General features: G+C 36.3%; 1 protein-coding gene across 1 annotated transcript; it reads right to left on the reverse strand.

Moving 5' to 3' along the window:
- Positions 1–745: 745 nt before the first annotated feature.
- On the reverse strand, positions 746–17,723 carry LOC104592518 (putative sucrose-phosphate synthase 1). Its single transcript, XM_010251934.3, has 13 exons — positions 17,309–17,723; positions 17,108–17,197; positions 14,852–15,093; positions 10,443–10,506; positions 9,626–10,324; positions 9,384–9,500; positions 9,042–9,173; positions 8,357–8,533; positions 5,208–5,261; positions 5,054–5,116; positions 3,984–4,940; positions 3,605–3,732; positions 746–1,559 (listed from the first exon to the last, which is right to left on the reverse strand). The coding sequence occupies exons 1-13, from the start codon at positions 17,489–17,491 to the stop codon at positions 1,280–1,282; spliced, it is 3,186 nt and encodes a 1,061-aa protein (XP_010250236.1). The 5' UTR covers positions 17,492–17,723; the 3' UTR covers positions 746–1,279.
- Positions 17,724–18,231: the final 508 nt, after the last annotated feature.

Consider the following 18,231-nt stretch of genomic DNA (forward strand, 5'->3'; position numbering starts at 1 on the left):
ATACACCCTTGTTATCTCAGGCACCAACTCGCAGAAATGGAGCCTAAATAGGTATGGAAATCCTAAATCGACTTGGAAATGCCAAGTGAGATTATGCTGCAGTGCGTCGGGTCCCATCGACCGAGCGGTGCGATGAAATTCACGGGCAATCTCATCGAGAAGACATGGAACTAGATCCATTTGAGATAACAGAAACACAGAAGAAAACCAGGATTTAATCGGACAACTAGAACAGAGTAGTAAGAAGAGAAGCAGTTTGTAATTTTAACAAGGAAACTGAGAGAGAGAGAGAGAGAATCTCTTGTTTACAAATTGAACAGAGTGGAGGACACGTGTAAAATGATTGCCGGTTGCCGATATCCGGTGATGATAGTTGTAGAGAGGGAGAAGAAAACCTGCGACACTCGCACGAAAGGAGAGGAGAGAAGAGGGGGAGGATCATATTCGAAAAAGTGGATTTTGTTTGCATGCTAACGGTGTTAAACTCGTTAAACTCCCCCGCATGCTTCAAACATTTTACACAAAGTCGTGAACGCGTGGCACGTCCTCCTTTTGCACAAATAATGCTCTGACAGAAGCTGCCTGGACGGAAGCCGGACTCTTCTGCATCTGCAGTGCCCATGCAGCTTTTCTAAGAAATCATGTATGCATGTGCATTAGCCGGGCGGCTTTATTAACACAAGACAAATGAATAGAAACATTCCTAGAGGCTACAGTGATGCTTAGGAATTTCGCGCTTTACCTATATTCAAATTCCACTTTGTACAACTGAACAGATAATAAACACAAGTTGAATACAGAGTAGTGGATTCAAGCCACCTTTATACACCATTAGCACAATTTTCTTTGATTACAAAAAGAGCCAAGCATCTAATAGTAATAAATTGAGATATCATTGGCTTCCATCAGCTTCTACCATGAGATCGCTTATGAGAAGGGATGAGCCAAAAGCACAACAGATTGCAATTGCTCAGTCTGCTTTAATTCGCAAAAGCAACCCAGTAGGTGGACATTCTGAAAGGCTTCTGGTAAAAATAAAAACAACAAAAAAAGGGGGGAAAAACCTTATTTAGTGTTTCATAAGGAAACCCACAAGTTCAAGCTTGGGAGCACATATCCCAGGGTAGGAAGGAAATGGTACTTTTGAGTTTTTACAGAGCTGTTGGGTTTTAAGGCTATCAGGGAGCAAAAGTAGATATAAGACAAACGGAAGCTAAGAGGAGTGCTGGAGCTTGTTCACCCTAAATACAGAAAAGCCAATGGAGGATTATCTACAATTCTAGCCTTTGAGAACCCCTAATTTCACCAGAGACATTCGCAAGTCATTGCTGCTGCACCCTTCGGTAACTTGAACAATATTAGGGCTGTCAAATGGCAAGACATGTTCTAGTGGGTAGCTTCTGTTTGCGTGCAGCTGGTCACGGGCATTGCTGCAAATCCCCTTCAATATTACTGTCTTGTGGACTCCGCCTAGCATTCCTTCATAATCCGTATCCCCGTATTCTCCAGTAAAGACCACCATATTTGATAACTCAATACCCCACCGAACATACAGGTACCTTGAAAAAAAGGAGGTGATTAGGCCATGAAATACCATAAAATGCGTAATGAGAAGATTTTAAAATCTGCAACTAAACCCAACCTAACTAGAATAGGTATCAAAACCATGTATCAAGTATCAAAGACAACTGTAGTTGGGAGGATTGATCTCTGCAACTAAACCCAACCTAACTAGAATAGGTATCAAAACCATGTATCAAGTATCAAAGACAACTGTAGTTGGGAGGATTGATCTATACCTCAACAACAACAGTGCAACCCATGAGAAGCCGGCTTATATGGGCTATGGCACCAATGTGTTTTAAAGGTGTACCTAAGGTATGGCTAGGCTCCAGGCTAACATGACACAGGCATGAGAATCAGAATCTGATGCGTGTCCATGAGTTTGATTTGGCAAGAAAGAAAATAAGGACCAACAAACAATTCTATAGGAAAGTATAAACTATTAAAGCAGTCCATATTTTTTTGAATTCTAACATAGCTTACCTCTAAAAAAGGTCTAGGACTTTATCTTTGTTACTTGATGATTTCTAGAAAAAAAAAATGCATTAATTGTGAATACTGTATATTAGATATTCAGTTATGTCAAATAAATGAGTAGATAAAGGAAAATGTTATGCTGGAGTGTCCATCCAGAGTCCCTGGAGTGCTAGAATCTGATGCATGTCCAACAAAAACTCTTCATCCACTTAGAAGAGTCCATGCAACACTGCTATAGCTCACAAGTGAGGCGTATTTTATATGGTGTGACTAACGAGACGGGATCTGCTCCTTACAAATGGGCGCCTCACACGCAGATCCACCGTGCATTGGGAACATCTCCCGTGAATAATGACTAATAAGTACGGGAGATGTTCCCAATGCATGGTAGGATGTGCGTGTGAGGAGCAAATCCGGTCTCGTGCCTAACTAGAATCCAAGTGCACCTCACCTCGCTTATTATATTTTAATGAGTTAACCTTGAATTTAATGTTTGAATAAATGATTTAGTATATTATATGTTGTAGTGGTGATGTTTAGAATTTAAACAGTTATAACCTACATAGGATTTGAAAACACAAGGCTACAACCTTCTTAATAGTATTCTAACCAATTGAGCTAAAAGGCCTTTGAAATATTTTATTTCTTTCAAAATTTAGATTTTCATATTCTTATAAATCAAGTTTCTTTTAATTTCTTCAAAAGTGACAGCTCACTTCTTTTAGGTTTGTGCCTCATTCCTCAGGCTCTGGGAACCCCTGGTGCTTCAGTTGCATTTCTTGCCTTAAGACATTGCATCAAACCAAGCTCAACTCTAATAACTTAACATTGAAAAACCAATTAATAAATACTCAACCCATACCCAAATTACTTAACAGAAAGCCAGGTTCAACTTCTTTATGGTTCAGTCAGGCTTGGATGGAGCTTGTTCATGATATAAACCTTTTACTCTGACCCAATCTTGAGTCGGGTAGTAATTTCCATCTCACTCTTACACGGTAAGTTGGCATCCCTCTGTTGGAGAAGGCATTTTAAAACCCACAGAAAGGCAGGCTCTCTGTGCAAGACAGTGGACCCCACGTGCATCCCTGATACTCTAACCCCACTAACCTGCTAACTTCAGGTCTAGCAAGTGGCACCTTGCCTCTATGGGGCCAAAACCACATTCAACAACTGAAAGTTGAGATTTCTTATGGTCAAGTAACCATATCCATCTGAAGACAAAATTAAATAGTATTTGGCCATGCACCTACCAAAAACAATGGGAACACAAGGATCTCTATAAAAGGTTTAACAAACCAGAATTATCTAAGGTGATGGACCAGCACAAAATTGTAGTTTCTATCCACCAAATTCAAGATTGAACAAGGATTCTCAGCCTTTGCACAAGTCAAAGTGATTAGGTGGAGTTTCTTCCAATCTAGGGACCCACAAGGCACAAAAATAACTGAAGTTTATATAGTTACATTTATCAACAAATTTTTATCCTTAACACAAAAGGAAGATGCAAAAAGAAAAAAAAAAGAATTTTATGACTGGAAATAAGGATAAAAAATATATATACCTAAGGGCTTGGGCCCGAGAGGCCAGTAGAGGAATTACATGCAGGTTATTACCATTTTGGCAATATATGACATGACAACGGAGAGCCTGAATTCTCATAAACTTCCTTAGCTCCTTAACAGGAGGAACCTGTAAAGACAAGTTAAAACATTAAGTAATTTATTGTTTTTCATTAATGAATATCATCCTCTTGATGAAAACTTTTTGGTGGTTTTAGAGGGTTGTACACTAGAATATACAGTAAATATATGTGAAGAAAACATTTCGAAAACTACTCCAAATATTTTTATAAAATGACCATATTTTTGAAAATTGACAAAAATTTCACAATTTCTTCATAGAAAAAAGAAATTTCATGTTAGAAGGTAAAGTAAATCTACCAGTGCAGGGTTTTTCACTTTAAATGCATAGCAGTATGCAGTTGAACGTTCTTCATCTTGAATAACTATTTGTTCTTCACTTCCTCCCTTTTTATCAACAATGGAAGCAGCCCAACGAACCAAAGTTTTTCTCAATCCTTCTCCTCCCCAACGGTATTCAATGTGTGAATGATAATCTGAGTCACTCAAAAAGGGTAGCTCTGAATAACTATCCTCAGTGTTCAAAGATGGATAGTAGATGTCACTACCGCTATTACATATAAAAGCATCAAAATCAGAAGTATTTAGGCCTCCATTAACCAGAAGGGAGTGTATCTCAGATATGGTTAATGCTGTTGACAATATAAACCCTATAGACCCTGAACTCTTTTCTTTTCCTGCAGCCTCAAAAACCATCTGAATGCTTTCATGAAGATTTTCAGATGTAGCAACATCCACAGCAATGACAAAAACATGTTTCCTCCTCCTCAATGCTGGAAATTTACCAGCACCTGTATGCTGGTCTGCTTTCTCAGCGGTCCCTTTGTGTGTGTCTCTTAGAACACCCTTTGACCATGCCAACAAAGCATTCTCTAACTTACTCTTTCTATCAGCAGCATTTTCTTCAGAATCTAAAGCATTATCAACGGTACCACTCTCTTCGTTTTTTTCACCATCCAGAGATAGCTTTAAATTTAAAGATATATCCTGTATATCCTTCAAGGAGTCACTAGGTGAATCTGATTCTGATTCTTCCAACCAACCATCACTTCTTTGAAATTGTGGATGCCTTGGCCTGCAACCAGCTATCCTAGTTAAGTAAGTCTTACAATGCTCTGGCCATGAGAAAAGGTGAATATTTTTTAAACCATTCTGTCGACATCTTGCCCAAAGCTGTTTATCTGCTACAAGCTTCAGAAGAGCACTAGCAATAGACTGCTGATCATGGGGATCAACAAGGAGGCCATTGTCAAGAACCTGCAACAATTTAATTATTAGTTTTGAGAAACTATAATATCTCAATCTGGGTATAACAAATGGGCAAAAAAGATCTTCTAAAATAATAGGACAGAAACAATGGCAAACCATACACGATGTATATCAACAGGACCTCCATTTTTTGTGGCTACAATGGGCAAACCATGAGCTGCAGCCTGCTCAGTGACGAAGTAGAGCATATATTAGTTTCTATAGTAACTAATTTGTGAAAGTTCAGTTCTTTGTGGGAAATTCAAAGCCCAGTACCTCTATTAAAGTTAGACCAAAGGGCTCAATAAATGCTGGATTGATGAAAACACCCTGCAGAAGTACAAGTCATAGTTCAAGCTCTAACAATAATGGGAAAAGGAACAAGATGCAAAAGGGAATACCACATCCAACTGTAAATTTTTTTGGCAAATAACATAGGTTACCTTGGATTGACAAAATGCTTGGAAGGTAAACTTTTTTGGCAAATAACCAACTGTAATTTTTTTTGGTAAATTTTTTTGGCAAATAACAAAGCATGACAAGAATTGAAGCATAAAAGGTAAACCATGATCTCAGGCCTCTTTGCATTGACAAAATTCTTGGAAGTTCGCAAAAAGTTCTACAGTGAGAGAAAACAATTACCAATTCCCAGAAAGGTCTTTTTTTTTGCAAATGTTTCTCTTAACTCTTTCATTTTCCAGAGTTTAGTCTACTCGCAGTTTCATTACCTTTTTCAGCTCATTAAACTTTATTTTCTCAGATAATAAGATAATATAGCCATTAAGCTACTATGTTGTCCTAGCTTAATATTTGTTGTCAATATTAGTTGTTCTCTGCCACTGAAATATTTGGTATAGAAATCATATAGCTCATTACTCGTTGCAAAGTCTTCTCTTTAATGTGGCAAAAAAGATAAATTCTAACAGACTGGGCAAAAAGGGGAAAAAAATGAGCTAGGCCAGCTCATTCATGCTGTTGACTTCCTAGAAAAAAACAAGCATGGATAAGAAAGAAGCTTTGAACCAAACCCAAGCTCAATTTTTTAGTAGACTATTTCCTTCTCTATTATAGCCACTAAAAATTGAAGATATAAATCATTCAAAAATATTTTATGAATAAGGTAGTAAAAGGGCAGCCCAGTGCATGAGGCTCCTGCTAATGCAGGGTCTAGGGAGGGACAGATTTACACAGCTTTACCCCTGGACATGCAGAGAGACCATTTCCAAGATTTGAACCAAGGTTTTAAAAACCGACCTGGAACCGGAACCGTTCTGGGCACTGGTTTCTGGGTCGACAGTTCAAATGGACGGCCTGTTCTGACAAAAAATAAAATAATTTAAATAAAAAAGGCCAAAAACCCTTGAATGGGTCAATGGTTCGACCACCCGGGTCAATGGGTCATTGACCAATTCAACGGTTTTTGGCCAGGGACCGGTTTTGGGGTAAAACGGAACTGGTTGCCTGGACAGTTCCTGAGCCTAACGGTCCGTCCAGGTCAACGGTAGTTCGAAACATTGATTTGAACCCTAGTCACCCAGCTCACAATGGAGCAACACAACTGTTGCACCAAGGCCCACCCTCATGAATAAGATCCTCTCTATATTAGTATTATTAAAACTTCTGAATAACTTTCTGATGATGGAAACAAGGATTTGATGCTGATGAACAAAACAATATGGACCTAATAGAAAACTTATTTTTGAGAAAAAATTTGAACAGAACTACTAATATACAAGTAACAGATTGGTAAACATATGAGCGTAAGATAAATGAATAGAGTATTTGGATCCTCATGAAAAAGAAAATTATTTTGCACACATATATAAGAGAGAGAAAGAGAGAGAGAGAGAGATGAAATCACTTGATAACCACCTGGCAGGAAAATTGTTTCAAGCATGATTTCAAAAGGCCCTGACACAAAATGCCTAGCCTCAACCACCTTGTATAGTAAGTCGAAGGCTTGAGCCTCAAGTTTAGTGAGCTATGTGCCTCACTGCCTTATTCCTCAAAATTGGTGAGGCACAAACTCATGTAACTAGTCTATTAAAATGAAAAAAGAAAAGAATAAATTATATAATAAGTTTCAAACTGAAAGATATTTGATTATTAAGTTAGTCACCAATAAAATAAGCAATGTACACCTAAGAATCTCTCTTAATATCTTTTTTTAATCCAAAAATATCTCTTTACTTCTTTCCTAATTGGTAATTACCAAATAAAAGAGTTTTGATGTGCTACTCCACATCTCACTCTACCACGTGTAATGATGGCATCTCTACTCGTATATTCAACCATAAGACATGGTAATAGAAACCACCAATCTTAAAATAAAAAAAATGATAATTTATTCTTGTATCAATAAAAAAATAAATAAATAAATAGAAATTATCAATACAATTAAGAATTAGACAAATTTAACAATCACTTTCTTACCACACTCGCAAGACATTTGCATCAACAAAGAATTTGCATACAATGAAAAATTAATTTAAAAATATTTTAAGTTAGTTTATATTAATAACAAACTAGAATATATAAATTAAATAAACAACCTGTTTGATTTAGGTAGAGAAGGTTATAAATGTAAAAGAATACTAAATAAATCTTCAAAAACATGGGAATCATATTAAAAAAGAATATGCTTATATATATACATATATATATATCAAAAAATACATAGAGAAATTACAAATAAATTAGTTTATGCATGTATAAATAAACTAAGATATATGTAAGTTAAGTGAACAGATAATTTCATTTGGGTAGAAAAAGTTATAAACATAAAATAAATATAAAACAAATTTTCAAAACATAAGATTCATATTAAAAATTATGTGATAAAAAGGAAATATATAAATTAAGAGTTTGACTATGACACTGGAAATACATGATCTCTGTACATAATATAAAATGTGGCACAGAATGGGATCAGAAGTATTCTACACAGACCACATTTGCACGAGCTTTGTGCAAAATATTTACCTGAAAGGCTCAATCAATATAATAAGTAGAAATGATGAAAATGAACCAACAAATTATATGGCTATGCCTTAATTCTTTTTCCTACCTTGTTGAAGCAATATATATATATATATATATATATGAAAGCCAAAGAAATATAAGGTATTGATAAATATAAGCTTTGAGAGAGTATTGACTGTATGTAAGCTATAAAAATAATTGATAGTAAAAAGTCTGTGTCCAAATCAATTTTGCACATCATGGCCAGGCTTTAGTTAAGTAATAAATGCTTCCTGGTGTGGCCCAAGACAAACTAAGCTGCAGATAAAATATGTCCAAACTTCATATGCAACATTGCAATGTATCAAAAAATGTGGCAAAATTTACTCCTTTTCCTACTTCAACTACAAAGATAAATCCTGGTCAAGTGTAACTTCAACTATTGTAGAAACCATATGGAATACCTTTGTCTTTGCTGCCAAACGGTAAATGTCAGGAACATCAGATTGTTTGTGGTGTTTAGGATATGCCACTTGACCATAGAGATCGTATTTGTCAATCAGTTTAAGTATCGAAAGAAGAACAGATGCATTTGTGCCTGACATTTCATCAATTGCATCTCTATTACCCATTATCAGTGTCTGCAAAAACAGAAAATATGAGAACATTTTACAAGCAAGATAAGGAACTGAGATGAATTGAAGTCATCAAGATCCATTTTAAGTCAATCAGTTTAAGTATCGAAAGAACAGATGCATTTGTGCCTGACATTTTAGCTCATTGTAAGTCATCAAGATCCATTCACAAGTACTCTGTTTTGGATGCTATAGCAATATCAATTTGAACTTACATCCCTCATCACTTAAAATTAATCCACATCTACTTATTAGGAAAATTTGAGAAATGAGTTCGTTTTCAGGAAACCTGAAACATTCCCGTTCTAATATTTTATTTAAAATCCAAGAATTTCTCCATTTTAGATGATTTCTCTGAAATACAAAAGAAAATGTGAAATGAAACTATTTCATCTCATACAGCCTTCAAAGTTCAAACAGCTTTAAGGAAGTGGAATATGACCTACTAACAAAGTTAAAAGAATGGGGAAAGATTAAAGACATACTTTCTACCAAAAAAAAAATTAAAACATACAAGGTTAGCAAGCTCCCTTAATGGGCGACATTCTCCAAATGCTTTGACCAAAGTTGTAATGTTCTTCTTGGGATCTGGCCTAGCAAGGGCAAGTATCATAGGTTTGCGTGGGTTGGTAAAGAAGCGCATTATCTGCCAAATATAAGAACATGGAAGTCACAAATAACAGCAAAAGCACACCAGCAAAATTAAATGGAAAATGAAGTTTTTCAGGCACATTCTACAGCAGAAAACAAATTGGAACAGCTATTCTGAAGCAGCAGCTTCACATATTAATTTTAGTCCAAAAATTATTACAGGTCATAAGTAATGGAATATAAGTTTAATAAGGAATAATTGAACCTCAGACCAAATTGGCGGATCTGGAGAAGCTGGATTGTCTTCATTTCCTTCCACTTCACCATCTATTTCACCATCATGTGGAATAATGTGATGGAACTCCATCCCAGGAGGAATTATCTGTAAATAATATTAAAAATGCTTAAATGAAAAAAAAATATCTTAAATTAACAAGAAGTTCATGAGACTGTATAAGCAGCCTCTGAACATAAAGAATTTAAGAGGACATGGGTCTGATTACTTACAACCATGCGAGGCATGAACCTGCCATAACAGCTCACATTTCGCTTGATCCTTGCTCGCAATTTGCGCTCAAGTACTGGATCAAAACCATCATACAAACGCCATTGCTCCTCTATCTCCTGTCTAGTGCTAGTGATAACTATTTCAGAGGCATCGAGTGATAGCTCTTCAGCCTCTATACGACGCATTATTTTATAAGTTGCGTTTATTTCTTCTCTTGATTGGCGCCCTTGTTTCAAAAGTTGCTCTAACTTATCTCGCCCAAGTGAATGGCCAGTAAAAAGCATTGGTACATTCAAAGCCCCAGATAGTAAAGCAGCAGAATCACCTGCATCTGCATAATGTCCATGGATGGAAACTGGCCATACTGGCTGTCCACCACCAATTTGCTCCCCAAGAACTTTGGACATCTGTATTATATGGTTTAGTGCACCGTCAACAAATTCAGGTATGTGAGGCCACAGGAGTTCCTTTGAGATATACTTATTTCTTGGCCCAAATGGTATGCGAATAATATAAGCACCGCTGCTTTCTCCCATCTCATTCATGAAACTATCAGAGTTTGTTGGAGTCAGCATTTCAGTTGGTTCACCATAACTCCAATCTACTTCTGGTGCTGACACTTGTCTGGTCAGCAAATCAACCCGGTACACTCCTGGCATTGAGCCTAAGGCCCTTGCAAGTTCCACAACATATTTAACCTAATAAAGTAGAAGAGTATTTAGCCATCCCACTAAGCAATGGAAGTATAGAAGAATTACTCATAGAAAAACACATAGAGGACTTAAAAGAAGAATGCATTTTATGACCAAAAGCCACCTGACCACCAGTATCAGAATCACGCCCAAGCTCCATATTTTCACCCCGTATCAGGCCATGAAGGCTGCACGACAATTTATTATTAGTGAAATTAGAACATAAAAAACTACTAGAACGTATAACAGGAAAAAATATAGTTCCCTTGGAGTATATCGGGTAACCATTGAATTCAATGTAAATAAAGATTATTTTAAATCCCAATTTCAACATCAATTTTTTGTCCTGGTTAAAATTGAAACTAAATTCCTGAGTTTCAGAACTTTGTTTAGACTAGACCAATAGATCTTGTATTGTATAATATACAGTTCAAATTGATCCAGTCTTGGAAAACCATTAATTTTAGAATCATTGGAATTGAAAAATAATGTCAAATGTCCATGAAAGCAATGTTTTGAAAATCGTAATCATATCATAAATCGTAGAGAAGGTTGAATAGAACCGAATCGTGAATCACATTGTAAATCATAAAATTATTTTTATTTATTTATTTATTTTTTATTGGAAACGGTAATTTCATTAAAATTTAAAACCATGACAAGGTACATCTGTCAACTCCTAAGAAGAAGTTGACCCAAGTTACATACTCATTACAGAACTGCCCAAAACACATTCTCTCTTACAGTCCCTTGTTTTTCTAAGGTGTTTGCTAGTCCGTTAGCTAACCTTCTTGTCCACTTAAAGCACACACCTATCTCCCTCGTTATATTCATTATTTCCCTTATCATATGTCTATATTTCCATGCTCCCAGACAACCTGACTGCATCCACCACATTAAGAGCTTAGAGTCCCCTTCAATCTCCATTTGATGTAGTCCCAAATGTTTGGCATATCTTACACCTTGAAGTAAAGCCATCACCTTTGCTCTTAACGAATCTCCTCCTATTGGCCCCAAATACATGGCAATAATTCTGCCTTCCCCAATTCAACTTTGTGCTTTGGGAAGTTGGTGGGGCCCACATTTCTTGTACCATAGGCTTTAGGGATTTAGTACCTGCCACCTCACCCCATCTTTTGTAAATGTCATCAGCTGAAAATTCCTTAAACAGCTCACTTGTTTTCAACCAGTGAATAACCTTAATAGTTATTCCCTCTACAATTTCCTCCTTGTGTCTTTTAGTATTCTTAAGGATCCTATTACTTCTTCTTCCCAAAATGACCAAAGAACAGCTGTTCTTGTAGCTCTCCACATGATTCTACCCCTCTTCTTTGGTTGCCTATAAAAGTTTGGGTCAAAAAGGCTTACCACATCTGGGGGAGGGCTCTACCTGCAACCAAAGAGAGAAGAGAAGCAAGACCAAATAAAAGACATAAATGGACAAGATATTAAAAGGTGAGTGGTTGTCTCACCAAAACCCAAGCAGAGGATACAAACATGGGGTGAAAGGCAAAAGTATGGCCTCTTCTTTGCAACAACTCCAGTGTATTGATTTTTTGGAGTGCAACCTCCCAACAAAAAGCCCGGATTTTTGGAGGTACAGGACTACACCAAACTTCCTTTGTTGGAAAATTCCCAGCAAGGTTAGAGGACTAAAGAAGGACATTATAAAACGAAGCACAAGTGAAGACACCAGAGGAGGAGGGTTTGAGAGCAACAAGTCCATCCACCATCTCCATTTCTGACTCTCCATAGTTTTCAAGGCGCCAAGGCGAGACTAGGCATCTAGGGGGCGCCTTGTTGCCTAATCGCTTAGGCGATGGTTTTTTTTTATGTTAAAAACATAGATCCTAGGGTAGTTCCCTAGGTACCATAACCATATTTCTTTAATAATTATTCATGATTTTCATAAGAAAAGTATAAATTTCATATTAAAGTATAGAAAATCAACATATTCATGAGAAGAAAAGGAAGAAGAAAAATAAAATTCAAAAAATATAGGGGCTGAACCCTTATTTTTGTTATAGGAAAAGAAGAAAATAAAAAGTATTGGTAGTAGAAGTAGTAGTAGTAGTAGTAGTAGGAAGTATTTTATAATTATAATCTCAAAAAAGAATGAATAAAAAAATATTTTATAGTAGGAAGTAGAAAAATGCTTGGTGAGCTTCAAAGGGCGCCTTGTCGCCTAGGTGTCGCCTTGACAACTATGCTAACCCTCTCCTCAATCCCAAATCCCACAAATTATTAATGAAAATGGAAGAGATTACTTTTTCTTTGTTGCCTAAAAGGGAGTAAAGGGTAGGGAACCTATCTCTAAGTGAAAACTCATTGACCCAAGTGTCTTCCCAAAACAGCACTTTATTCCTTGCACAAGCATCAAATTTGAAGAAAGGAAGGATAGAAGGCAGGAGTTCATGAACAGCTTTCCAAGGAGAACATCGAGAGGCCCTAGGGTACTGCATCCTAACCATTGTTTGCCATTCCATGTATGCTGACAACCACTCTATGCCAAAGTCTATCTTGTTCCAGCAGCAACCTCCACACCCATTTCCCCAATAGCACTTTATTCCTTAAATCTAATGTTTCCTATTCCTAGGCCGCCATCATCCTTACTTCTAGAAACCACCTCCCACTTCTCTACGTGATCCTTCTTGGTATCTCCTATCTCTCATTCACTTCTTGGTATCTCCTGGTACTTTGAAGGTGGACATAAAGTACACTGGTAGGTTGACCAAAGTTGACTTAATTAGGGTTATCCTACCGCCCAATGAAATGTAATTTCTCTTCCGATTTGCAACTCTCTTAGTGAATCTTTCAATCATTGGGTACTAAAAACTTTGTGTTTGGGTTTCCTCTCAACAATACTCCCAAATAGTGTAGCGGCCACTCTCCTACTTCTCACCCCAAGAGCCTAGCTAACAATTCCATCTCTTCTCTCTCTACATGTACTCCTGCAACACAGCTTCTTCCCCAATTTACTTTAAGAGATTAAAAACTCTTTCGAACCGGTTCACTAGCCTCTTTAGGTTCAAAAGCTCTTCTTCTTCCCCTTCACAAAACAATATGATATCATTTGCAAACTGTAGATGTGTAACCAGCACTTCCTCCTTCCCAATTCTCCAACCTTTAATCAAGTTAGCATCTGCCCTTAAAATCATCTCACTTGGTACATCAGCCACTAAAGTAAAGAGGAAAGGGGAGAAAGGATCTCCTTGTTTAAGACCCCTTTTAGCTGGAAAAAATCCCTAGCTACTCCATTCACCAAAATGAAGAAGGGACATGAAGAAATACATCCCTTTACCCATCTACACCATCTTTCGCCAAAACCCCTACAAGTGAGGACCTCTAGGAGGAAATCCCAATCAACCAGATCATAAGCCTTTTCTAAGTCCAACTTGCACACCAACCCCTTTTCCTTCTTCCTTTTCCTAAACTCCACACATTCGTTTGCAATGAGAATTTGATCCATTATTTGTCTCCCAAATATAAAAGCCCCTTGATTTGGAAAAACTAGTGAAGGATGTTTTTTATTCTTAAGGCCAATACCTTGGAGATAATCTTGTACATGCTACCCACCAAGCTTATAGGTCTGAAATCCTTTGGTTGTACTACCACTTTTTTTGGTATTAAGGCAATGAAAGTTGCATTTGCTCTCGAATTGAATTTGCCACTCTCAAAGAATTCTTCCAAAACCTCCATTAAATCAACTCTTATAATCTCCCAACAATCTTGATAGAATGTCATCGTACAACCATCAGGCCCTAGGGCTTTAGATTGACCCATTGAGAAAATTGCATGTTTCACTTCTACTTCCTCAAAATTTCTTTCCAAATTGTCCAACAACTCTCCATTTCCTAACCTCCACTCCAAGTCCTCTAAACTTTCTCTTGAACTTCTTGGACAATCATAAAGTGTCTTAATGTGGTTTACAAAAGCTTGTGCTATCTCCTCATACCTTGTTAAAATCTGCCCATTCCATTCCAACTTCAAGACAGCATTCTTCCTTCTTCCACCATTGGCCAACAAATGAAAGAAATTGGTGTTGCTATCCCCTTCCTTGAGCCACTTGCATCTAGATTTTTGTCTCCAGTTGATCTCCTCTTTCCTTAAAACGAGTTTCTCTTGACATAAATAAATCATTTTCTAGTAAGGGCTTTAAAATGAGTTTCTCTTGACAAAATTGAATATAAGCAAAAAAGACAAAAATTCTTAATTGAATTTATTTGAATCATAGTAAATTGCAAGAATCGTATAAATTGTAAGATGTATGAATCAAATTGTAGGATTCAAACAAAAAACATAATATTTTTGCAAAAAAAAAAAAAGACATAAGATTCAAATCGAAACCCTTGGGATTCATGATTCAAATCGTGAATCGTATCTCGTAAGATTTTGACAATACTACATGAAAGTTTAAAATAGGTGTTATATTTCCATCACATTCTTTACTGCCTAACATATGACATCAAGAACACCTTATACGCCCGTACCTAAACACATTGAAAAGTTTAGAGCAAAAAGTTAAGGTAATACCTTATTAACACAATATACAGCTTTTTATCCTTTTGCTGACTAACCCAGCTCTCCATTGCATCAACAGAACTGATTCTAGGCAGTCTGCCTCTGTTACTATCACCATGAGCTGAAATGTCACCAACAACATCTCCTTTCTCTCCTTCTGATAAATCCTCTGACATATCTGCAGTTGCTTCTCTGCGTCCTCTTTCCCGCTCAAGACGACGTTTAGCCATACGTTGAGCCTCCTCTCCTTCAATCTGCAGTGGGCAATGGAATTGTTTGCCACTGAAAGATAATAATAGAACTAGTTTTCTATTCTGGAATATGAACCAGAAAACAGGGTTGTACTATGTCATGCACTAGTCCTTTGCAGACACTAATGAAGTTGTAAATGTAAATAAAAGGTCCCACAGCATTTAACTTTCATTTAGGACATCAGAAGTAAACCATAGCTGATTTCTGAAGAAGAAGACTATATTTAGATCTCCAAAGAAGAAATTTTGAAGAACACATTATAATTGGCAAAAAATTAAATAGGAGCAAAAAGGTTACAACATAGAAATATATAGTTGTCATGGGTAAATCATACATGTCATACATCTACTGCAGGATGGGTATATCTGTGCTTAGTTTTGCTAGAGGAATTTTGTCTTGTTCTCTTTAAGTGGTTTCTGTTTTGAAGAATTTATAAGGATCCCTCTGCAAGTCTGCATTCTATTGTCTTCATACATTTCCCTACGCTCTCTGTTTTTCTGCAAGCATTCCTCACATAATCTAGATCTTCAATGAATCTCCCCCCCCCCCCCCACTGCAATGATGAATAGGATCACAAAACATTGTTACTAATGTCAAACAAAGTTCCAAATGTGATCAGAAGATTATTATGCCTTTTACAGATAGATCCTATTAAATGGTTTTTCATAGTTGAATTCTTTTAAGTCATCCTAAATTATTACAAGATATTAGCAAGAAAGATGCCAATCTATAAGAAGAGCGCTTTAGTGATCGGGTCACTACCTCAACAAGATTAGAGAAATTTTGGCTGATAGAAATGTTCAAATAAGATATACCCCAACAAGTATGAACCCAATTGTAGGCATGTTAATTCAACCAGGTTGGGAAGGGTTTTGTAGTTTGATAGTTCCTTGCCCAAGTAGTTTCCTTTATATCATTTGAAGCTGTCTTTTTGTATTTTGTGCAGCACCAGACACCCATCCTCTTACATACACTCATTTTTTACATGCATTATGACCTGGTCATCTATTCTCATGAGAGAGAGAGAGAGAGAGTAAAGACATTTGCAACAGCATTCATAGTTTATCATGCAGGGTAGTAGGTTACCTCCTTTTTAGGATAAAATATAATGTGATGGGTGCAAAATGACTAAAGATATTAGGATATAGGAAAAATACAGATTCAGTAATTCCCTGCAGGATCCAAAAGCCATTTCTATTTGCATGACACCTCATTCTACCACTCAATCTTATTGTTGAAATTGCCATCCCCAAGTCTGAACCACTTAATTTTGCAATAATTGATATTATAAATGCAGTTACTTTAACTGCGTACTTGTTGGTTGAAATATATTTGTTTCGCTTATATCCCAAAAGATATGAGTAACTCATCAATATAAAATAAAATAAATTTGTATTGCAGTTTTATCATTTCAGTTATTCAACAACAAAAACAAACCAATAAATAAGACATATAGACAGAATGAGATGCCTATGTTGTATGCTTTACAAAAAAAATAATAAATAAATAAATAAAAGCCTTGTTCCATGGATGAAGATCAGATCAACCATCAACCAACTTGATTGACAGATTTTCACGATATAACTCTTACTCTGATATTGACATAGATTTTTTTTCACGACATAACTCTTACACTATCAGTTAATTAACACTTATCTATTTAATCAAATTCACCCATAAGAAATCACAGGGATGGAACACAAAGGAAATTGCCCGACAACAAAAATAATCCAAAATTGAGATCACCCATTTTACGAACAACAAGCTTGTCCATGCATGCAACATTCTAAGAACAGATTACAGAACAATGTGAAGCAAACCCACTTCTGGATAACTTCAAACTCTGCGAGTCCATTAAATCCAATCAATATACAGAATACTCATTATAAACATTCCATCGGCCGCAAATGCTTTTAACAATTACTATAGTAGTAAGCAATAGTTTACAGTTAACCAAACTACGGTAGGCATTAAAGGAAAACATAATCTAACGATGAAAAAAGAACATCAAAAGACCTGCTTCTTCTTCCTAGCCAAATTCCATATCCTCCAACACATGTTCTCCAATCTCGTATTCCTCTCCTGCGGGCTCCTCGTGGCCGCAGCCTACATAAAATGGAAAAAATAAAAAAAGAAAAAAAGAAAAGTATAGTTCATCCAAACTACTCCAATTCAAGATCAGAAAAATAGAAATAAAAATTAAGCCCGTCTGCATACCCGAACCCACGAGCGATGGAGATCAGTTTCATCGAACCCAGTGATCACTTCTTCAACGAAGTAGCGAGTGGGACTAAATCTCCCTCTCTCCCTCAACAGCAACGACGATTTTGCCTCGTCGATACCAGGACCTACATCGAGGATCGCTTCAAGATAACTATTAATCCAGTCGTTTCCAGCCATTATCAGTGACTAGCTCCACCTTCAGAGAGAGAGAGAGAGACGGTTATCTTTCCTTTCTGTTTACGGTTTTGGTTTCTGGTATAATGAGGACAAAGTCACACAGGAGTCAGAACACAGGACTCGGGACTGTAAGAAGAGAGACAGGGAGCCTGAAAAAATAATAAATTGAGAGAAAAAAATGCTTAAGCAATGAAAAAAAAAACATCCGAAAAAGATTATTTTTGCTTTTTCTGTCAAACTTTACAACATATTGCGATGATTTATTGGCTATCAAAATCCCAAAAAAGAAAAAAAAAAAAAAAGACAAATCAAAATTCATTTTCTCTATTTTTTTTGTTTCTTCTTAATTTAACAATTAAAACTAATAATTGAGGAGTATTATTGTATATTAAATGAATCAATCTCGGATTCCAAGTAATATTCCGATCGTTATGATTTTACAAAAATGCCCTTGCCTGTCCATTTTTTTTTCTTTTTACTCTCCATGCACCTTTCAACTAACTGTTAACTGAATGAAACTTGAGGGATGAATCTTCAGGTACCTGGCTTAATGAGGATTTTCTCTATTTAGGGGTTGATTTCTAATTTGAAAATAACAATAATTTTCTGATTAACCCCTTTAGCTATGGATGGATAGTGTATCAATCTAATAAGCAACAAATTAAACAAAAAAAATCAAATATTGAATTCTGAAAATGTTAAATTTTTATGAGAATTTGTCTAAATTTTTATGACATTAA

The sequence above is a fragment of the Nelumbo nucifera genome, chromosome 8 (genome assembly GCF_055504915.1).
Source record: "Nelumbo nucifera cultivar China Antique chromosome 8, China Antique-T2T, whole genome shotgun sequence".
NCBI classification, from domain to species: Eukaryota; Viridiplantae; Streptophyta; class Magnoliopsida; order Proteales; family Nelumbonaceae; genus Nelumbo; species Nelumbo nucifera.